A 23,971-nucleotide genomic window follows, 5' to 3' on the forward strand; every position below is an offset into this window, starting at 1 on the left:
GGGCAGGGATGGGGGTAGGGTGAGGTATGGGGGAGTGGGGACAAATGATCCTTTCACAGAAGTCACATACCAGAAATTTACATTATGATTCATAACAACAGCGAAATTAGTTATGAAGTAGCAATATAATAATTTTATGGCTGGGGGGGGGTCACTACAACGTGGGGAACTATATTAAAGGGTCACAGCATTAGGAAGGTTGAGGACTGCTGACTAGAGTGAGTCACTGCTCTTTGGGGTCTGCCGCTTGCCCTCTGGTTTCTGGAGGTGTGGCTGATGAGAGGTACTGGCTGGCCACCAGAGGACAGCAGGAGGGAAAGGTGGGTATTTCTTCTGCCTACTGCTTCCCAGCCCTGTGTTGGTTTTGCTAGTGGCTCTTTCTGTTTGTGGATCGCTGCTTCTGGTTTAAATCTGGGCACCTAGTCCTCCCATGATGACTACAATCTAGGGTGTCAATGGCCCTCTGTGTTCCTCCACACCTGCTTTGGCTCCAGTGTTGGTTCCTTGGGTGTACATTTCTTTCCAAGCCCTGGCTCAATGTACTTCCTTAGTGAGACCTTCACAGAGACACCTGTTCTGTGACCAGACAGACCATCCCCAACACTGAACCAAATTGAGCCATTCTGAGGCCTGACAGTACCGCGATGCTTCACACGTGTTCCCTTGTGCCATTAGCAGGAACAGATAAAGGATGAGTAAGTACAAACGTCAATTGCTGTAATAAATCATTTGTCAGATGTGCTTCTGTGGGGCAGGGTTGAAGCTCCATCCCAGTGTGACAGGGCTATAAATAACAGTGCACACTTCAGCAGCCCCAGCTTCCAAAGCCCTTCCCTGGCCCCCAATCCTAGACATCTATGTGTGTTAATCTAGACGGCCACAGTTTCAAAAGGCTTTGTAGTCCGTTTTACAGAAAAGGAAACAGGCCCACTGAGGGGATGAGACTTGCTCTCAATCACACCAAGTGGCCCTGATTTGAATCCATATCCTGGGCTTGAACTACTTCACCCTTGTTTGATGACGATGATGATGATGATGATGATGACGACAACTGTTATTGAGACAGGGTCTTACTATGTAGTCTAACCTGCCCTGGTTGGCCTAGAGCTCATTATGTAGAGCAAGATGACTTCTAGCCCTTTAGGGCTCTGCATGCCCCTGTATCCCAAGTGCTAGGTTTAAAGGCAAAGGACTGTTCTTTTTGCTTATCTTCTGTAGGCCAGCCTGGCCTCTAACTCAATATGCAGCTGAGAATGACCTTGAACTTAGGATCCTCCTGCCTCCACCTCCCAAATGATTCCAGGTGTGCACCACCACGTCTGTTTTTATTCTGTGTTGGGCATCAGGGTTTTTGTATACTAAGCAAACAGTCTACAACTGAGTTCCATTCCCAGCTTCATCTTAATTATTATACTTAGTCATTCTTCAGTAGTCCCAGAAGGTTGATTCTAGGAGCCTCGTAGACCTTATATAAAATGGCACAGTGTTTGTCTATAAACTATGTACATTGCCCTGCATGTGTTAGATCCTCCCTAGGTAACTTATAATGCCTGATGAAGGGTATATTCTGTGCAAATAGTGGCCATGCTGTATTGTTTAGGGTATAAGAAGGAAACAAAACCTGCTTTTCTTTGGGGGCAGGTATAATCGCTTCCTCAAATATCTTTCATCTATGTCTGGTAGCGTCCACAGATGTGGAACCCACAGTTAAGGAGGGCTGCCTGCATTTTTATGTATAAACAGTTTTGCTCTTGGGGTTTAGGTTCATCGTTCTCTTGATCACAGGAACTGGCCTCATTCCACTCTCCATCAGCCATGAAGCTCAGCATGTGACAGAACCAGAAGCTGAAAGAGACCTTCAAAGCCATTCCCTCATTATCCACACGAGTTTCCTCTCTTGGGGCCTGCCTGAATGCTCTTGTGCAAAGAAGCATGTAGCCAAATTTAGCTTTAAGTAGTGCCAACCTTTGCAAGGGCTTCCCCATGCTGAGCTGACGACATTCAATAATGTTTGCTGAATGGAGAAGGGCTTTTTATCCTGGTGTACAAATCCCTTGGAAGCACTCATATCTGTTTAGAAATGATTTGTCCTCCTATAGACTAGTGGAAACTCCTTCCTAAACCAGGACCCAAACTGTTAAACCAGCAGGAAAAACAGCAGCAAACATGCAGGATCCGGGCTGACTTGGGAAGGAAAATTCGGGCCTGGGATTTGGGTTTCTCTGAGAAGGAGGTGCTGTTCTCAGCAAAGCTTTGCCTGCTGGGAAGTAATTTTGCCAGCTGAAACACACTTTTACAGTTGATTCTGTACCGATAGGAAAATATCGCCTGGCAGCCTCTTTGCATCTGGGATGGGGGCCACATCCTCAGAGCCTGCTGGGACTCCTCCCCCGAGAGACAGGCCCTGAGCCAGGTTTATTTATTTAGTCTATGGACCTGATCAACTGCAAAAGCAGCCATTTAAAAAGTTGTCTGCTGTTGGTTTTTAAAAACATATCCCTAGCTGGCTGTGGTGGTACACACCTGTCATCCCAGCATCAGGAGAGTAGGAGGGTTAGTGTGAGTTAGAAGCTAGCCTGGCTTGCATAATGAGCTGCAGCCCAGCCTGGGCCACACAGGGAAGCAGGGGGTGGGGAACAACCTTACTGGTCTTACTAGCTTACTTGTAGCTGCAAGTGTAGGCTGTGGGACCAGGCTGACAGCCTTTGAATGCCTCCTTTGGCTCTAGATAAGGTATGTGGCCTTGTCCAGGTAATGAGACCCCAGAGGCCCAGAGTTTCTCAGAGGTGAAGAGATAACGCCTTTGAGGTCCTATTTTCTATTAATAACATTGGTTTCTGTGCTGCAGGATGGACTATACACACCTGGACCAATGGTCCTCCCCCCCACTAACATCACAGAAAGGTGAGGGAGAAGAAGGACCATGGGGACATGTAAGCACACCTCATGGAAGAGGCCTTCCCAGTTACGGTTTTCTGTGAAAGTGGATGCCTTTAAAACACACACTCTGTGGCGTTCGAGAAGAGGAGGGGAAATCCAGATTGCAGAGAGAACGATGAAAGCCAGGGCCCACTTCAGTTCTGTCTGTCAGTTGGCTTAAGAGCTTGGTGATCTGCATGCTGTGATATGGAAGAGGAACCAGGCCAAACCCTGAGCTTCACGAAAGCTGCTGTGGGTGCATTCCAGCACGGAAAGCCTGCTGGAAACACCTAGCACACTAACACACGAGGAAAAGCTAGCAGATGAACAGTGGTTTTTTGTTGTTATTGTTTTTTGTTTTTGGTCCCAGACACCAAGAGAGGAAATCCGTGTTGCCTTTTAGTAGCAATGTTGTCTTAGGAACTCTCAGAGGGGAACTGAGAAATCAGATGTCACTAAAAGTGCTTCTGTTCTCCCCTCCCCACAACAGTCCGCACTGGGTATATCTCTTATGCGAGTCACATAACGGCTGAAAGTATGCTAGAAGAAACGAATACAAACCAGGTCTCAGGCTCTGAGCCTTGATGAAGTCAGGTCATTTCTGGCAAGTTTCAAAACCTTTCTCAGTGGAAAGGTGTGGTGGTTTGTGAATGAGGTCAAAGCTCAGGTATAGGTGTGAAAGGGCCTCACAGATTCAACACTAAGGGCTTTTTATAAAATAAAAGATTTCATACACACACGCACATGCACGCGCGCATGCACATGCACACGCACGCACACACGCATTGGGGTTTTGCCTGCATGTATGTCTGTGTGAGGGTACCAGATCCCTTGGAACTGGAGTTACCGATAGTTGTGAGCTGCCACATGGTTGATGGGAATCGAACCCAGGTCCTTTGGAAGGATAGCAAGTTCTCTTAACCACTAAGCCATCTCTCCAGATGAGGACCAGGGGTGAGTTTTTGAGTTCTTCAAAGACATGGAATTTTAGGTTGCGTATGTATAAATGTATAACTGGCTGAAAACACCCCACCCCACCCCGCCATCTAGGATGCTAACTCCTGTGAGGGAGCAGGACTGTATGAGAGAGAAGGAGCCTATGTCACTACTGTGTGAGTCAGTCTTATATTTGTAGACAGATATCTTTTGGAAGCATGCTAGGGACTGAACCCAGGGCCTTGCACATGCTAGGAAAGCACCCTACCACTGTGCTACATCCCTAGACTAAAAAAGCATCTTTTAAGAAACTTACATTTGTAGATAAAATAGCCTCTAAGAACAAAAAACAAACCTCCTGAAAAATTGCGTGTGTCTGCGAGTACATGCCCTTCCACTGGACAACGGTTCATGTTTCCATTGTGGACATAACGGGTTTGGAGACCTCCGCAAGGCAGCAGAGGGACATGGACTGGATCTCACATGCGCACTCTGGTCCACGCTTCTCCCTGCCTTAGTGGGCTGCTTTGCCTGTTCCGGCTGCCGGTGGGCTTCCCTCACATGCCCATGCATCTGTGGCTCCAGCCCCTTTCCACAGGCCCTGTGATGGCCCTGCACCTGCCCACACTTTCAAAGCAGCCCCTTTACTAAGCGCTCCTCCAATTATGCGATTCAATTACGAAATTGAGTCTGTCATTTGGTTCCTGCTGAGCCCCTGATAGATAGGGTGTTATAAATCTGTCCTTGAATCATCAATTCCCCCCCCCCCCCGCCCCAGACTTGCTCTCACTTGGCCTAAAACATGCTCACAAACTCACATACAACAATTAGCCCAGTTTAAAATCCTGTACTGAACTGAGTGAACTGAGGTGAACGGAGGGTATACCTGGGCTGCAAGATCCCACCCCAGTCCTTTGTCTAAGCTACAGGATGCCATCTCCTGCCTCTGGGGGAGTGAGGGGGGGTCATCTTTTATCTGTATACTGTTGAGCCGCTAGCTCTTATTTTTAGATATGGCTACGCTTTGTCCACCACAAATCCAGACAACCCTAGCAACTGTACTCTCAATATGCTTGGAAAAAAAAAAACTTCAAAAAACCCAACCCAACCCAAACCAAACCAAAAACAAACAAATAAACAAAACAAAACAAAAACAAACAAACAAACAAAAACTCAGTAAGTTAAGAGGGCTTTAGAATATCTAACTATACAGAATAGACAAAATATTCTCTCAACCAAGCTGCAGGTGGAGAAAGAACAAAAGCCTTTAGGGATCAGACAAAAATTAACTTAAAGGAGAGAACCAAGTCCATTAGTTAAGAACTGAAGAGAGATGCATCCTGAGGCTACCTTTCCAGTAACTGGACCTGACTCATGACAAAGAGGCCACCTTATGAAGTAGCCTTTTGTTTGGGGTTGTGTCTTAGGAAAACAGATGCCAGGAGCTTGGACAGAGTGACCTCTAAGGCTACACTAATATGCTCTCATGATCTTAGACAAATCACTTCCCCCTCAGAGCTCCTGTTTCCTCTCTGGAAAGGGACAGCTTTGTCTAGATGTGCCCACGGGATCTTTAACACCTAGACAATATCAAAATCAATGATTCTGCAGGCAAAGAGCTGCAGAAAGCGGGGAGGTGGAGGCATAGAAATGAGCCGCAGAAGTAATTAGTGATGGAAGTGCAGGTCTCTAGCTGCCCCTGGGTATCAGATGTGCAGCTTAAAACAAGGCCAATCTTGTCTGAATAATTCCACTCTCTCCAGAGCCAATGGCAACAAAAGAGTGGCGAGAAATCTGGCTTCTGTTGGAGGGAGAGACACATGAACTTCTTTGGGAGGCAAGAGGCCAGGCTGTGGATTGTGCTGCTGGCATCTGCTAGTATTTTCATACCCCGGGAACTCAGGTTCTTTGTTTTTCAGCAGGGTGGAAAGTATCAACCACCTATGCATGCGTTACTGAAAATTAACAAGTGTGAATGTCCTAGCTTCCCTGGTTGTGGTAGATATCACTCAGGAATGTTTATCCACACCCAGGACCCACATGTACTAGATGTGTGGCAGTAGTGGGTTGAACTCAATGAGCCTGCCCTTTCTCGTCCAGACAGTGGAAGGATTGGAGCATCGACCTTCTAGAATGGGTGCGGAATAGACAAAACGCAGAATGTTATGCACATATGGGGTAATGAGGGTCAGTCCTACTGCTAAGTAGCTTTGTGAGGTTTTTTTTTTTTAATTATGTATACAGCAGTATGACCAGAAGAGGGCACCAGACCTTATTACAGATGGTTGTGAGCCACCATGTGGTTGCTGGGAATTGAACTCAGGACCTCTGGAAGAGCAGTCAGTGCTCTTAACCTCTAAGCTATTTCTCCAGCCCCACTCTGTGAGATTTAAACAACAGCATGAAATCACCGTGTCATAGAAACCACAGTGTGTGCCCTCTTCTCTTATCTGAGCATTCGGAAAGCTGATTTTGTCCTCCCCCCCCCCCCCCCCCCCGCCAGGATCAGTTTGGACTGGAGTGTCAGTCTATCTACTGCTGTATGACAGGGGGATGGGGACCAGGTGGAGGGATGTGATATTAGTTAGGCAGTACCCTGCTTGGCACGGATGTCATCTGTCTCCCGATGGCAGATTTCTTTGGGCTCTCTGAGAACTTTACCCAGGGTTCAACAGCACAGTTTTGCCTGCCTTGTACTTCTGGCTCTGCTACAAGAGTAAGTTATTCAGCTCCTCAAGGAGCCGATACCTCTCATGGGGCTCCCCCAGATCCTGAACACGACACTGGAAGAGTCCTTGGAGGTCCTCTTTCCGGTCTCGTTCAAATAAACAATCTAAGCTAATTTATTTATTTTGAGACAGGAGCTCAGATGGCCCAGACTGACCTTGAACTCCCCATGTAGTCAAGGATGACCATGAACTGACCCTCCTGCCTCTACCTCCTGAGTGCTGAGGTTACAAGCAAGTGCCACCATTCCTGGTTTTAGGTTTTGCGTGGTTTCTTGAGCTGGGGCTGGGGCCCAGGCTTCTTGCATGTTAGGCACACACTCTGTTAACAGAGCTACATTGGTACTCTCAACCAAAGCTTATTTTGAACTAAGTGTATCTCCAGTCCTCCTGCGCTTACATAGGGCACAGTCACTGCATAATCAACAGGAGACAGAGAACTCCAAAGAAGTTCTTCCTCAAATGAAAGGTACTACTCTAAATTCCATGACCCCAGTAGTTGGGGGCTTCATAGCAGACAGGGTTTGCACAAGCATGTCTGTCAAATGAGTCATTTGGAGGACTGAGGACTTTCTAAAGGCCCAAGGGGAGTCCTAGTATGAAAACTTGTATTTTAGATTGAGAATTTTATTAAAATATATTACTATTTTTAAGCTACCATACAAATATCCTTTGTATTGATCTAAGTGTGATGAACTGACTGAATAAATATGCCAATTTCTTCCAGTGAGCCAAACAGTATTTTTAACCTACTTTAAAATATGTGTTGTTTCCTATGGTTTTTTAAACTCTGGAGTTGATTATGAAAGCAATTTCAATTTTTAAAAATTCTTCTTTCCAGAGAACATACACACACATATATATATTAAACTATCAGATGTAAAGCTTAATGGGATGGGCCATTATTTTTTAAAGCTGCAAAGTAAGGTAAGAAAGAAAGTGGATTATTATAGTTAATCTTGAATGTCAGCTTGATTTGACTTGAACACTCAGGACACCGACTTATGGGTATGCCTTTAAGGACGCTTCCAAAGACACTTCACTGAGGAGTGAAGGCCGTCTGAAGGGAGACAGTACCATTCCATAGGCTGGAGTACCCACCAACTACAAAGGAGAAAGGAAGTGGAACCAGCATTCACCTCTCTGCTTCCGGGCTGAGGACGCAGCGTGACCTGTCCCCTTACACTCCTGCTGCCACATCTTCTTGTCATTAAGGATTATGCCCTCAAACCATGAGCCAAAGCAAATCTTCCCTTCCTCCATTGCTTGTGTTGAGTACTGCATCACAGAAGTCAGAAAAGTAATGAATGCAAAAAAAAAATTGGTACCAGGAGCAGGGTTACTGCTGTGATAAACACAATCCCATGGGTTTGTAGGCCTTTGGAACTAGTTGGCTGGAGTTTGGGCTCCAGGCTAGAGAATCCCTAGAATGACACAAGAAGAGAGTGACGGGCCACTTTGTGGCAGGCCGACAGCGGAAAAGAGCAGTGAGGACAGCAGAATACATGACGCCTGCAGTGCGATGAGAAAGGAGTGTGAGCAAGTTTAAAGTGGACGCAGAGAAAGCAGCTGGCGTTGTTGAAGAACTCAATGTCATTCAAGGGACACTGGCACTCTAGGACAACAGGACAGGTACCCCCAGGGTGGGACCTCACTCACAGAAGCTCCCACTTGTGCCAATGCAAATTCATTTGAAAAAGAGAAAGCCTACACTAAGGATGCTAGCACCAGAACCAGAGGACAGGTATTCTTTGCCCCCAGTGATGGCTCAGAGGTTAAGAGCACTGACTGCTCTTCCAGAGGTCCTGAGTTCAATTCCCAGCAACCACATGGTGGCTCACAGCCGTCTGTAATGAGATCTGGTGCCCTCTTCTGGCCTGCAGTCATGTATACTGTATACATAATAATAATAAATAAATAAATCTTAAAAAAAAGAAAAAGAAAAAGTGTTTTCCCAGGGTTGGCCTCAAAGGTTGCGAAAACTGTTGCTGAGGGGGTTATGGTACATCTTGATCTGGCAGCATTTTCCACGTGGCACTGCTTTGCAGGCACGGAGGATACAAGAATGAAGGAGTCCCAGAAGCGAGCACTAAAGCCAGGCAGTATGTAGCTGGGTGAGGTCAGACTCCCTGTGAGCAGGTATTAAGAGGCCATGGCATGAAGCCGGGAAGGTGAAGCCTGACTTGCAGTGGAGACCCCAGGATACTGGAGATGCTAGTAATGGAATGTTTTCCAAGAAGAACTGTAGGCATGAAAGAGAGCTGGCCCAAGAGAGAGTCTGTGTACAGTAGGCACCAGAACCAGAGGACTGCAGCTACCCAAGGGAGCTGAAGCCCACATAATGCCATCAAGAGCCCCAGGAGCCAGACATGAAACTACAGGATTTGGTGTTTGCCCTGCTGTGATCCAGTCGATCAGACCTTGGTTGAGTCTTGCTTGCTTTCTTCCCAGTCTTCGTTTTTTGGAATGAGAATGTTTTCTTCATGATATTGTATACAAGAAATATATGACTTGTAGGCTCAACTTTTATAGGCGCTCACAGATAAGAGATTTCCCAAATCTCACAGGAGAATGTATTTACGCTTCTGAATTTTTGGAACTGTTGAGATACTGGAGACTTTTAGAGATGAACTAAATGTATTTTGCATTACAAAATGAACATGAAATTTTAGGGATCAGGGATGGAATGCTTTGATTTAAAAATGATATGCTTGGTTGTCAAGCTGATAAAATGAACCCTTGTGATAGTTAATCTTGATTATAAACTTGGCAGAACTTAGATTTTCCTAGGAGACAAACTTCTAGCCCTGTGTGAGGGAGTGTTTAATTTAGGTGGGAAGACCCACCCCGAAGGTGGTGGCACAATCCCACAGGCTGGAGTCTCAACCGAGCAGAAAGTGGGTGGAGCATCTCTCTCTGTTTTTTGACCAAGGATGCCATGTGACTAGCCATCTAATGCTCATGTTGCCATGACTCCCCATCATGATGGACTGTACCCTCAAACTGTCCCAAAACAAACCTTCCTGCTTCAAATTGCTTTCTTCTGGAATGTTTTCACAGGAGCAAAGAGAATAACTAATACATACATCATGTGGCATTACACTGGAGACTACTACAACAAGGGAAGCTTGAGCAACAATTCTTTGAATATGAAACAAATATATTCTTCTATGCATTTTGCCGCCATCATTGCCTATTTAGTTTTCTTAGCTTTTTTTTTTTTTTTTTTTAGCATATAACATTATGTACTTAATCAGCGTCCTTCTGGGAGTTTTGGAATTTTCAGAAATTAAGGGAAGGTCTGGGGAGATAGCTCATTTGGCAAAAAAAAGTGTGTAGGCCTGAGACCTGAGTTCAGATCCCCAGAACACATGTAAAAGCCAGATGCAGTGGCACAGGGATCAATAATCCTGGAAGCCAAGTCAGGAAAATCACCACAAGTGCACAGGCCAGCTATCCTGACATGCAGAATCCTGCCTCAAACAAGACAAAGAATAAACGAAGTTTGTTCTCTGACCTCTGTAAGTACATATGTGCATACACACACACACACACACGAGAGAGAGAGAGAGAGAGAGAGAGAGAGAGAGAGAGACAGAGACAGAGACAGAGAGAGAGAGAGAGAGAGAGACAGAGACAGAGACAGAGAGAAGACAGAGAGACAGAGAGAGACAGAAAGCCAAAGCACTCCATGCACTGGCCAGCGGGCCCCTCGGGTGAATAAGCATACTACCAATGCTACCAGCTTTTCACAGACAGGTCCATGACAAGGAAGGGGTTAAGGACTTGTTCCAGGCCCCAGATCATCATCCTTTGCCTCCTCTCTTTCCCTTTTGCCGAGTGGAAAAACTCCCCAAAGTAAAAATCCTTTAAGCCTCAAAGCTATTTGGAATATCAATGCGATGATATTTAAAAACCATTTTTTTTTCCCAGAAAAGCATGAAAAACTAGTGATCATTATAGTTGCTGACTGTGAATCATGGGATTTCCTGGTTTTAGAAAGAAATGTCAATTTACCATTTTGGAAAAAGAAACAATACCAGATATTGTGCTTACTTTGTGGGAATAAGAGTCTTAGAAAATTCAGGCACAGGGGTTAGTTGGACATGAACAAGGCACATTATAGCTTCAGGAACAGAGCTAAAAACAGGCAAGGAATTACCGAATCGAGTACTTCAGGAGACCTTGGCCATCTGGTGTAACTACTGTCCTCAGCAGATCCAAGGTGGTCGCCCCCCCCCCCCTTCTTTTCTTTCTGGAGCTGAGGACCGAAACCAGGGCCTTGCACTTGCTAGGCAAGCGCTCTACCACTGAGCTAAATTCCCAACCCCTGGACCCCTTTTAATGACAGGAATCCATACCTCACAGCACAATTCACCAGTCAGGGATAGGTAACTGTCAGTAAGTCCTCCCCAAGCTTGAACTGAAACCCTTTCAAATGTGCATTTCCGCTTGAGATGAATGTCTCTGGAGTTGCCTGTGGCCTCTGCCCCTGCTCAGATAGCGAGGTTGTTTACCTGAAGTTGTAGCCAGGGGAGACGCTGCTTTTCTCAGAAACTCCATCCAGCCGAGTGAAGGAATATTTGGGTATACACTGGTCCCAGGCCTTGTCCAGATCGCACACCCAGCCGATCTTAATGCCCAGAACTCCACCCTGAAGAAAGGGACAGATATGAGCTCTCCCCTGTGCTCAGTCAGGGCTGAGGATTTGTGATGAGTGATTTCTTTCCCTTCTCCACACGGGAGGTGGCAAGGAGGAAAGAAAAGTCACTGGTAGGGAGGGGCTGTCCTTGGGGAAGAGCCTGGAGCCTCCACGCCCCTGAGATACCACACAGGAGAGAGTATGCTGCTGCAGACCACTTTCCTGTGTTGTGGCTCTTCTAAGAGACCAACGGCCTCTTCTGAGGTGAAATGGGATGATAGGAACGGGAAACTGAGGCTTGAGGAAGTAGAGGCGAGACCTCTGGGGGAAGAGATGGATGGGATTCAGGATTGGAATGGATTCAGGGAGCTGCATGTCTGGGATGTTTCCACCAGGTGGCACTGTCTTGCTGTGGCTCCTGCCCAGCATCCCAATGGCTGTCCCTGAACTCTGAGCTTTCCAGGTAGGTAGGGGAGTCATGGAGAAGAGACAGGTCTTACCGTGTGGGCCAGCTTGGCAAAATCTTGCCCAGCGAACTTAACCACGTCCCCTACCCTCAAGATGGGGCAAAATGGGGCTGTTTCAGGGTGGAAGCGGCATGTCTTTATGTCCTTGGCTGTCAAGTTGGGCAGGAGGTTTCCCCTGGGAAGGAAAGAGGAGAGAGATGAGGCCCAGAATTAAAGACAGTTATGCCTAAGTTTTCTCCTGTCTTCTGGATGCTTCCGGCCCTCCACACCCAGGTGGGGACCTCTACTTACACCATTTCTCAGCCACTCCCCATCTACACACCCTCTTCCCCTGCATGGTTTTGTAATCCTCATCATGTTCTACTGAATGACAGGGCGATGACCGTCCAGCCAGTGTCTCCAAACTACCAGGCTGGGCTCCTGGTGAGCAGAGTCTCTCCTAATCGCTCTGTGTATCTCCATAGTACCTGGCAGGGTGCTTTGCACATGGCTGATGACCACTAGGTAGTTGTTGAATGTATGAGTTAATGTAGAGAAGGCAAACTAAGATAAAAACCAAACCAAACCAAACCAAAAACAACCACCTCCACTTGAGGGCTGTAGGTGGGAAGCAATAAAGTGACGGACACTTCAGACTCCAACTGCAGGAGGCCTCGGTGTCCACAGCCAGGTTAGGTTGTCTTTTCCTGGCTCCAAGCAGAACTCCTATGTGGGTTCAGAGTTCTAAGGCCGGGACACTGGCAGAGACACTGGCTACATGACATTTGGGATAGGAGCTCCAGGGAGATGGGGAGATGTGGAGACAGTGGGGGACCTCTATGGCAGCCTGAAGGAGGGAGGAATTAGGACTCACTTCTCGAAGTTGAAGAGAGGGAAACGGATGCTGTTCTTGATGAAAATAGTGAAGTTCTCAGCTTCCATCATGATAGGCCTGTGGGTGAGAATGGCAACTGAGCTCTCCACAAGAGGGGACACATCTTATGAACCAAGGGCCTATGGGAGCGAGGGTGAGAGGCAGAGGCAGGGCAAGGGAGATGGCACCCTGAGATAACATTTCTACTCCCAGAATGAACATTAGTTGGGGACGCACAAAACCCTTCATAGGCTTGGGGATGCTCAGAGCCTTACATCTCCACGGTGTCCACTTCGGTGGGGCACCAGCCCTGGATCTCACAGGTCCGGAGAACAGAGCTGTAGTTCACACAGCGGCCAGTGAGGATCCCTGGAGGGTGGAGCTGCATGACCAGGTGGCATCCTGCCCCTTGTCACTCCCATCCCCCTCCTCACCAGGGCCCTTGGCAGGTGAGCAAGGCAAGCCAATCTGCTGTGTGTGTCCTGAACAACCCAGAACTCTTCTTCCTTGCCTCTTCGTCTGAGCTATCCCTCCTGCCTAGAAAGCCCTTCGTGAAGCTCCCGCCATCTGACCAGATCTTCCTCATCTTCAGGTTCCCTCCAGGAGGGCTTTGGAGCCGCCACTTAGAACCATCCTGTTGCCTCCCCGGGGCTCTCCTTTGTGTTTCCTTAATACCACTTGCTACGCCTCCCTACCACAGCAATACCTAGACTGAACGCTTGGGGCAGGAGCCATGCACCTCCACAGCCCTGCCTGCTTCTGGCACCCAGCAAACCTCTTGAAACACTGGCAGAATTCTGGAGAGTAGGCTGGACCCCTTTCCTGAAACGGGCTATCCCCATGGAGAATTCACTGCCCTTTAGAGTCCCACGAAGACCTGGGGGTTTGGGGAGGACGGGGTGGAGGAAAGGGCTGCACTCACCCCCACCCGGGAACCTCTCCGGCCCACACTGGCTGTCGGACACACAGCGGTACTTCTCCTCATTCTGTGGGGGGACAGGGTCACAGGTGTATGAAGGACCCATCCCCTGGCCCTGGTCAACCCACAAGTTCCCCTAGCAGTGGCTTCTGGTGGGTGGCAGGTCCAGTCACAGCTCCAAGGCTAGACGTGGGCCTCTATTCACACCACCTGCCCCCTCCTGCCCACGTGCTGCCTTGACCTGTTCCACTCACCTCGGGACAGAATCCTTGCGTTTGATTTTCAGTAACGATCACCTTGGTGATGATGACAAAGACAGAGGTGCCCTTGGGAGGAAAGGGGAGATGAGAAGAGCCCCATCCCAATCTGCAGGGCAGGAAGCCCCAGTCTGCCTGTGCTCTGGCCAAGGTGGCAGGGCTAACAAGGGGCACAGCTGGCATTCAAACCAACTTCTTCTAACCACCTCGTGGCCCCTCTTGCTCTCGTTCTGCATTATTCTCCATGGGAGCACGAGCGTGACAGGATGTGGAGGTGGGGAAGTCCAGCTTCTTCATGTCCAATTCTGCACTTTGGAGGGCAGGTTCTTGTTCCTCCAACACTACTGGAGCTGCTGGTTCAGGATGCCTGCCCCTCTGTCCCCACCCTCCCCAGCAGTGGGCATGCACATGTCCCTAGGGTAGGGCAACGTACCTGGGGTGGGGTCACATAGTCGGACACGTCCATGACTCTGTTGGCATAGCGTCCGAAGCCTTTCACCTTCGTTACTACTGAAGACTCAATGGCGGTGTCCCGCACTTGGTAGGCCTTCTCATGCAGGAAAACCCACCTGCAGCAGGAGAGCAGGGATAGAGAAAGAGTCTGCAGGCTCACGAGATGGGGGCTGAGAAAGTTCTCCTTCCTGCCAACATTAGAGTCATTGGGGGGTGCTTGGTAGGCACAGGTGTTGGGGGGAGGAGCCAGGATGAGTCCTTGGTTAGTGCAATGAGTCTTCATAACCACCCCCAGGGAGCATCTCTTTTTCTAATGGCCTTCCTATGGAAAGTCTTACTGTTCCAGCATTGCCATGGGGTGTATAGATGTGTGTACGTATTTGGAGGCCAGAAGTTGATGTTTTTTTCTTTTTGAAACAGAGTCTTTCTGTGTAGCCCTGGCTGGACTGCAACTCATTTTGTAGACCAAGCTGGCCTTGAACTCACAGAGATGCACCTGTCTCTGCCTCCCCAGTGCTAGAAATTAAAGGCGTGCACCACCATGCCTGGCATCAGAAGTTGGTACTGAGATAGACATTCCAACATCACCTCTATCACTGTCTACCTTATCTTTTTTGAAACAAGGTCTCACGGAATCTGGTACTCAGTGGCTGGCCAGTGAGCCCTCTGTCCACTTATCTACACCTACCAGCACTGGGTTACCAGTGCACACTGCCATGCCTGGCATTGTTTTTTTAAAAAAGATTGCACCAGGAACTCTAGAACACTAGGAAAGTGCTCTATCAATATTGAGCTACAGTCCCAGCCTACACATTTACACATTAAAAAACCTCGAGTTATTCTTAACTCCTAAGAGGGAATTTCCACCCCCCTGTGGGCCATATGCATGGCCAAAACTAACTATCACGGATAATAAGGTCCCCCCCCCTCTTCTAGAGAGAGAAGAGACAGAAGGTCCCAGGCTGCAGGCCCTGTGCATCCCAAGCTTTATGCATAGTTGTGCCCTGTGTGCCAGAACACGGCAGACATTTAAGAAACTGAGGAAAAGTCCTTGGAGCAGGCTACTTGGAAGTCTTCATCCGGCCAAGGGTCAGCTGGGAAATTAGGAGGAAGGTGGGTACGGACAGTGGCTGTCTCTGCCTGGGAGATGAATGCTGTTGGGGAAATGGGGTGCTAATCTTATTCCTTGCATTGTGCTTCCACCTAGTGGTCATTACCTGTCTCCTCATAGTTTGAAGTCATGTGACCAAGTGGATGAGGCAAGAACCCCTTTCTTCCATTCCCACCTGCTTTTCAGACCCTTCCAAGCCTTGCTGGCAGCAGGGAGGGCCTCAGACTGCCGACTATGCCCATCTGTGAAGGCCTGCCTCCCCACGTGAAAAACGTCACCACACACCTCAGGGTTTAAGACATTCGGTCTCTATACCTGTCCCAGCCTGACATTTGGGCCTGGTGGCACACTGGAAGGTCAATGCAATTACTGTCTTTATTCTGTAGGTGAGAAAAACCTATCAGATAGGTATGGGAAAATATGCACACTCCATACAACAAAATAGGAGTCTGTTCAATTTTGTTAACAGATTATTTAATTTTACTTATCGCTATCATAATCATTATTATTACCACTACTATGGCTACTGTATTGCAGTACTGAGGGTGGAACTTAGGGCCTCACAGTGGCTAGGCAGGCACTCCACCACTGAGATACACTCCCAAGCTCACACTCACCTTACTTGACCACAGAAGCCAGTTTGGGAGAGAGAACCTGTGACAGTTGGCAGACTAGAACAGCCTTTGGAAAGGCTGGGTTAACATCCTTTTCTGCCTCTATCGAAGGTTGGGAAATGGTAATGGTACAGGAAGACGACAGGAGTTTGGGACGGTCTAGCTCAGAGAATACCTTGCTGTGGGCACCCCTGGCAGGGCAGCTGCAGAGGCAGTGCTTGGGTCGGGCAGGCACGAGGCATTTGAAAGGAGGCAGCGAGCGTCCAGGCCAGGGACTCCTGTCATTGAGTTGGCCATGAACTGCTGCTTCAGGAGGTGATGGACACCACGTGGCTGCGAAGACTGGGGAGCTTGCTTTTCCATGTTTTGTGTATGCTGAGGAGATCTTTTTAGGGGTGGAGGTTGGACTGTATGACCTTTGAGGTCCTTATACCTTTAGAAGATCAGAAGGAAGTAGCTTTCAGGCCACTAAGGGAAGTAGAGTCACTTGTAGGGCAGACTCAGTCTTGCTTACAGCAAGCACAGGCTGATCTTTGTGAGGCCTCTTTGTTCAGTGAGTGGTTCAGTACCATCCCCATAACTTTTAAGTATTAAATCTCTCTCTCTCTCTCTCTCTCTCTCTCTCTCTCTCTCTCTCTCTGTGTGTGTGTGTGTGTGTGTGTGTGTAATTCCTCAGAAGCTATCTACTTTTTAATTACTTTTGGGGGAGTGGTATGTGTATGCCATGGTATACATGGGGAGGTCAGAGGGCAACTTGTGGAAGCCAGTTCTCTTCTTTTATTCTGTGGGACTTGGGGATTGAACTCAGATTTTCAGGCTTGGTGGAAGGTAGCTTTACATAAAGGCTCTCTTACTGGTTTATCATCTCTCTCTCTCTCTCTCTCTCTCTCTCTCTCTCTCTCTCTCTCCATCTATCTATCTGTGACCGGGTTTCCTTCTTTCCTATCTATCTATCTATCTATCTATCTATCTATCTATCTATCTATCTATCTATCTATCTATCTATCTATCCTATTTATCTATCTGTGATAGGGTCTCTCATCTGTCTGTTCATCTATCTATCCATCCATCCATCTTATCTATCCATCCATCTATCTGTGACAAGGTCTCTCATCTATCTGTCTATCTATCTATCTATCTATCTATCTGTCTGTCTGTCTGTCTGTCTGTCTGTCTGTCTGTCTGTGACAGGGTCTCTTATCTATCTATTATCTATTATCTATCTATCTGTCACAGGGTCTCTCATCTATCTATCTGGTCTGTCTATTATCTATCTATCTATCATCTATCTGTGACAGGGTCTCTCATCTATCTATCTATCTATCTATCTATCTATCTATCTATCTATCTATCTATGAATGACAGGGTCTCTCATCTATCCATCCATCCGTCCGTCCGTCCGTCCGTCCGTCCATCCATCCGTCATCTATCTACCTGAGACAAGGCCTCTCACTTTTACCTGGCACTCACCAACTAAGCTAGATTGACTGGCCAACAAACCCCAGAGATCTGCCTGTCTCTGTTTCTCCAGCACTGGTATTAGAAGCATGGACAACAGTGCTAGGGCCTTTTCAACAAGTTCTGGGGACTGAATCCAAGTCCTTGTGCTTGCAAGGCAAGCACTTTACCCATTCAGCCATCTTCTTAGCCACTCTGTTTTAACTTTTAATTGGCAAGCTATCATTGTATCTATGGGGCATAATGTGAATGTTTTGGTGCATGTATACATTATAGAATGAGTCTATTAAACTAATTAGCATAACTATTTCTTATATTTGTCTGCTTCTTTTTGTAGCATCATCCACTTGGATTCTGAATGCTTTCTCGCAGGAGAGAAAGAGGGTGCAGTCACAGCTCTGTCAAATGGCTCTGAACCTGTTACCTGCTTTATTGCCGCTGCCTTGTAGCAGCCGGCAAGTTGATTAATGCACCATTAAGCATTATCCACATGTTTGTAAAATGCTCTTCTGAGCACCACGCCTTTATAGAAATCTGCAATGCTGTTTGCTTTACCACGCTTGCAATAGTTTTCCTTCTGAAGGGGAGGAATTTCATTAAGGTCTCATTCACCATGTTATGTTCTAACAGAGATGAAGGCAGCATCTTGTTACAGAATCCAAGGAAGTTATCTGAAAGAGCACCATTAGCTCATGGCCTTATGCCCTCTGGAATGATGGGGAATGAGGTCTGGGGGCCTGACTCTAATTCAGCTAAGATGGTGGCTGTTGCTGAACACTCACCACAGAGTAAGCCACAGTGCAAACAGACTTCTGGAACTCCAGGGTGCCTTGTCACAGGACTGATGTGCTTCTTGATGTTGAGCTAAGGAAATGGTTCTTTGAGGCCAGTACCCTGTCCTTAAGGACAGGGCACATTTGTAGATGCAAAGAGCATTCAGAGTGTTGTCTCATATACCAAGACCCAGACACTATGCTGACCCAGTCCATAAAGTCGTTGTGAGACAGCTGTATCATGAACATTGTGTCACAATTGGGGAAACAGATACAGAAGCTGACTTGCCCGAAGTCACATAGCTGGGAAGTGGGTTCCAAATGGCAGTCTGCTCTGGACCACTCCCAGCCACACCACTGTAGAGTCTGTAGCTGTATCTGAAGGTCAGACCCCTGCTTCACTGACAGAAAAGCATCCCTTAACTCAGGAAGGTCTTAGGAGGAAGGGGCTTGGGATGGAGAAACAATTAACCAGTCTTTTCCTTCTCCTCCTCTTCCTTTAAGACTCCTTATATGCCCAGTAGGGAGAGGAGACCACATTAGAATTCTGAGTTAACAAATGGAAGAATTTCAGTGGTCCCCATGGGGCTGAGAACATCATCAGGGTAGCTAGCAATGGGAGGTGAAGGGTTGCTTCATTTCCAGAACAGGGGGGCTGAGGCTGTCTCTAGAGGCCAGGGCTTAGGAGATGCAGCAGGCCTGAGCCTCTGATTCTTGGCATTTACTCTGCTGCTCAGACTTCTTTTTTTTTTCCCTTGCATTTTCTGGTTTATTATTTATAGAGCGGAAGGAGGTGGCAGCTCCTTGGCAGGTGGGATGTGCAGGAAAGAGGCCCAAGCAGCATCCCAGCACCCTCCTGGCTACCCCAGGGAGTCAGGGAGGAGGAGGCCAGGGAGGAGGTGTGAATGTGTGTAGTTGTGTGTGTCAGAGGAGAGGGGTCTTTTTAGGAAGGTGTGAGCTGGGCAGAGGGAAAGAGGGGAGACACAGCAGGCAGTCCAGGAACAATAATTGTTACCACATTTAACTTAATACTACTGAGTCACCATCTCGGGAGAGGTACTCAGCATGTGTCATCTCTTGACCCAGAACTCCCCAACAGGAGGTACTCTTACACCCATTTCCTAGATCTTGGGGACTGAGACTCACAGGCCTGTGTCAAGGCCAGGTCAAAGCAGGGATGTCACACCATGCAGTCCCTTCATCCCGAGAGGCTGTAGTGTAGGGAGAAAGTGGGCAAACCATGGTGTCACTCCCCTTTGTGCCCAGAGGATGAGGGATTCCAACTGGTCCTCCCAGCATGCCACCTAGTGTGCTGGCAAGGAGCCTTGGGTGCCACCTGGGAGTCCAAAGCATGGCATCCCCAGCCTCTGGCACACATAGGGTGGGTGAAAGAATCTGGATGAAGTGGTGTCAACCACAGCAGGTGGCTGAGGCTAGAGACCAGGTGATTAGGAAGTGTATTGCTGTGAGTGTATAAGATGAATGCTTAGTTCACGTCACACACTTCCTAGGTAAAGGAAGTGTCCTGTCTCCCTGGCAGAAAATAATAGGGAAAAGATTCAGGTACCAGTGAAGTGCCACAGAAGTCATTGGACACCCTTTAAAGGGACAGAGGCAAGCCGGCTCAGTGCGTGAAGGCGCTTGTCCAGGCTGAGGACCTGAATTTTATCTTTGGAGCTCACGTGGTGGAAGGAGAGAACGGATTCCCCGCTGTCCCCAACTCTGTTGTTCTCTGACCTCTACACATGTCCATGCTCCACTACTGCACAGAACGAATACAATAAAATATATTTAAGAAAAATGAAAACCCTTCCCAATTCTCTCGAGTCTTCGAAGTGTTCCCCCTCTCTTTAGGCTCCCCCACCCACTTCTACTCCTTTCCTCCTTGCACACCCGGGCAGCAGCTCAGATCTCATCACAGCACTCAACCTCAGCATGGGTTGGAGAGCGTCAGTCATGCCCCTGTCATTCTTCCCTCTCCTGTGAAAACAAAGGGGCTTGTGGCATGCCAGGTCTGGCCTCTGGCTCCCAGGAGTCTTTCTATACTCTAGCCTCTACTCCCATAAACTTTTCTTCCTCCCACAGACCAAGATCTTGTCACAGAGGTGGGCTCTCTGCCTTGGGACTTCTTCCATCCTTCTGTTCATCTGGTTGCTTCTACCCATCCTTCAGAACCTAGGTTGAACATGCCATCTCTAGAAAACTCCCGCTCAGTTTCCAGATGAAGCCAAGTGACTCTACAGTAGCAGCACTTTTGGTGTTTCGAGTATTGTAGACACTATTAAAACTTTGCAATTGCTTGTGGGGATCATTAGATTAGTATCCACTTTTTGCCACATTCACAGGTGTGATGCTTACAGGATAAAGACCCTGTCTGCTCCTGTCCACTGTTCTGCCCTCAGTGCACAATGCCTGGCATGAAGAGATACTTGATGCACTTTGGCTAAATTAATCACAATGGATTCATGAAGTCACGTGGTGTTTAGGCTCCTATAAACAGCTTGGGCCAGGGGGCTAGGCTGCCGAGTGTGCTGATGTAACTGTAAGGCACTGTTCCACAGGGAACTGTCAGGCTGGTAGATGGATGGGGTTGCGTATCAAGATGCCAAAGAGCCTCTCTCATGCTCCCCTGAGCAAGCTGGACTCAAGCCCCCAGCACTGAAGGATTCAATCTGATTCTGATGAGGGGCAGCCAAGGGCAGTGCAGGGCTAAGGGGGGCTAGTCTAGGAGACGTCTGTCTCTGTCTTCCATCAATGTCCTGCCTGGAGCCAGGAGAGCCAGGCCAGGTTAGGAATGTGCTGAAAAAGCTTCTGTACTCATTTGGACCAATATGCCATCCCGTGACCATCAACAATTAAGGTGCTGAATGTATATGTGAACATAGAAGGCTTAAGAACTAACTCTGAGGCTGTGGATGTAGCTCAATTGGTAGAGTAATGACCTACTATGCACAAAGCCTTGTGTTCAACCTGCCCATATAAACTGGATGTGCTGCCCCACACTTGTAATTCCAACACTACGAGGATTAAGAATTCAAGGTCATCTTCACCTATGTAGTAAATTGCGGGCCAGTCTGGGATACAGAAGACTCTGTCTTAAAAAACCAAAACCAAACAAACTAGCCAAACAAAAAGGAACCAATTTTGAGCCATACTTTGGAGACAGAATTATGGAACATTTCTAAAGGTCTCTCACAAAACAACATTGGAAAGTAGTTTCAAGGACATTTAATCCTACTCCACAGCTTACATTCCTTCTGATGTCCTCACAAGGCTATATGGCCTTGTTATATACTGGAATACCAAAGTTTACTGGCCTTCTTCAAACCCATGAAACAAAAATCACTTTAAAAAACCACATCTGCCCATCTCTCCACACACCCAACCTCTCCACATTACTCCAACCTTTCAGCTCCAGCCCACATGCACACAGGACATATTCTTCGATTTGCCTGAATTAACTCATGACCTAGTCAGTGGCTTGCTGTCTTTCATAAACAGACTCACTGTCTCAAGGAACAGCAAGCGACCACAGACCCGAAAGCCAGGAAAGAAACCCCTTGAGGTTTCTGCCTGCATTTCCTGGTGCCGACCAGTGTGTAGAAATGACCACAAGAAGGACAGACCTGTGTTTTCCTCCCAGCCATTATTTGCTCAAGTCCGTGTGTGTGTGTGTGTGTGTGTGTGTGTGTGTGTGTGTGTGTGTTAGAGGGAAGAACTTATGCTTTTTAACAATGAGTATCATTTCTGCATTCTTGCGGGGAGAACCCCACACTAAGGCAGAAAAGGTACTTTTCTCTTTGGCAACTCTGTGAATGTATCTGTATCCGAACCTCTCTCTACCTGGAGGGGCAGGTCCTTCCTTTGTTCTACTCCCCCACAACAAGGGTCTCTTCTTGCCTTTCTCACCTCTCCCCATCTAGCCCTTGGCAGGAAGGAATTCCTAACTCTACATAAACCCAGCACTCCTCTTTTTCTCCCCCGCTGGTTCTTCCACAAAACATCAGTCCATCTCCCTGGCTTCAGTCCCTCCCTCCTTCCTGTGCTCCTGTGTCTGAGACTCCAAAGACTCCATTGAGGGAAAAGTGTAGGGAGGAGCCCCCCGCCCCCCCCCCCCCCCCCCCCCCCGCGCGCCTTTTTTTTTTTTTTTTTTTTTTTAGTTTGGGAAGGACCATATGGTTCCTTTCCTGCCCAGGGAATGAACCTACCCTTGGAGCATGTGTCTAGAATCGTTGTCCAGCCCTGGAAGAGTTACTGGGTAAAATCATCCACCTGAAGACAGGACTGGATGGGAGTGGCAGAGGCCAATCCCCAGGACATGGCTCTCACAGATCAAAGCTGCCGAGCAGTCTTGGGAGAGGGAGGGAAGGACATCAGGTAGCCCTCCTATCCCCGGACCTGAAGGACTCACCCCACAAAGTAGGAGATGATCAGCAGCTGGACGGCTCGGTTGATGATCCCAATGGTCCAGCTCTTCACAACCACCGACTTGGTAGTCTCGTAGGTGAAGAAGTCTGATATACAGTTCATACTGAGAAAGTGCTCACAGCCACTCAGAAGGGCAGACCAAAGAGACGACCTCAGGGAGAAAGAGATCAAGGCCTGGAGTGGCCCGCTTAGTGGGACTTGAGGAATAGAGCTAGTGCCTGTAAGCCAGGCAACTGCAGTCAGTGCCTAGTCTCTCTTTCCTCTTGACACTCTGGCTGCCAACAGTCTAGGGTGGACCTCCTTTTTATTCGTCTTCACTCCACACCCCTGTGATGTCACAGCAGGGGTGGGGTCTCCAATCCCGGGCTCCAGACTGCCTGGGATGCAGCTGGCTCGGGCCCTCTGGGACTCGTGTTTTATCTGCTCTCTGTCTACTGTTTCTATTCTGTTCTCTTATGCGGTGTCTCTCCCACAGCTCACCAGCTGCTTCGTAGTCTCCAAAGCCCCTTGTAAGGGTCCATTCCTGAGTTAGCTGATCTGCTTGAGCCAAGAACTCCAATTCTGTGTGTCTGCCGACTTCTACCTAATAGCACAAATGGGGGAGAAAGGATTCCTGGGTCTCCTGGGAGAAGAGTCACATATTTCCTACCATCTCCCCCTCTGCCCTCCAGAATCTCATTATGTTCCCTAACTGGTCTCAAACTTGCTGTGTTGTTTTGTTTCAAACTCACAATCCTCCTGCCTCAGTCTCCAGTGTTGTGATTACAGATTTGTATCACTGCAACATGGAAAGTCACTTATTTCTAACTCCAGCTGGCAGCAGAGGTTGAAACTCGTCTGATTGTACAGAAATTGTCGAATTTTCCTTTTTATCCCCAGGTTATTCGACTCTTTTGTTAGGGTTTGTGCTCCTGAAAGGTTGGGGCTGTTCTAACCATCTTCAATAGTTTCCTCAACTCTTAGTAAACTGCTGCATTAACAATAGATTCTCATTACATGTCTTAAGCCATTTGACTTAGCTAAATAGTGCTAGCAATAGCAGTATTTAACCCGGTGGGTAAAGTCACAAATTCTAGATGGCAAGAATGCATTTCGACTATCTCATATCCCAGGACCAAGTTAGCAAGTCAGTGCAACGATTGTCAGGAAAACCGGGAGTTTAAACATCCTGCCTTTACACACATGCTGGCAATTACTTTAAAAGTTGGATTCTCATGATTATGATAAAAGGCTGATGTTAAGGAATCTGAATTCTAGGCTCCAGCTGTGATGACAACGCACTGACACCCTGGGCAAATCTTTCGTGGGTCTCACTTTTCTCATCTGTAAAACCCTCATTTTGCAGGGCGAGATAAACTCAAGCATCTCTTTCAGACCCGGCTTCAGATTTTGCAAGATGCACCCCGGTGCTATGT

At 47.7% G+C, this 23,971-nt stretch overlaps 1 protein-coding gene across 2 annotated transcripts in view; it reads right to left on the minus strand.

Moving 5' to 3' along the window:
- P2rx3 (purinergic receptor P2X 3) overlaps positions 1-23,293 on the minus strand; it is a 34,540-nt gene extending 11,247 nt beyond the window's left edge. For both annotated transcript variants that reach the window (XM_036184636.1, XM_036184637.1), the window contains exons 1-8: positions 22,540-23,293; positions 14,153-14,288; positions 13,717-13,788; positions 13,466-13,529; positions 12,819-12,912; positions 12,544-12,621; positions 11,724-11,865; positions 11,099-11,235 (exon numbers count right to left, since the gene is read on the minus strand). In XM_036184636.1, coding sequence (XP_036040529.1) covers positions 11,099-11,235; positions 11,724-11,865; positions 12,544-12,621; positions 12,819-12,912; positions 13,466-13,529; positions 13,717-13,788; positions 14,153-14,288; positions 22,540-22,658 — 842 coding nt within the window. In that variant the 5' untranslated portion in view covers positions 22,659-23,293. The remainder of the gene's footprint in view (positions 1-11,098; positions 11,236-11,723; positions 11,866-12,543; positions 12,622-12,818; positions 12,913-13,465; positions 13,530-13,716; positions 13,789-14,152; positions 14,289-22,539) is intronic.
- Between the last annotated feature and the right edge of the window lie 678 nt (positions 23,294-23,971).

Source organism: Onychomys torridus, chromosome 4 (assembly GCF_903995425.1).
Source record: "Onychomys torridus chromosome 4, mOncTor1.1, whole genome shotgun sequence".
In the NCBI taxonomy this organism is placed as follows: domain Eukaryota; kingdom Metazoa; phylum Chordata; class Mammalia; order Rodentia; family Cricetidae; genus Onychomys; species Onychomys torridus.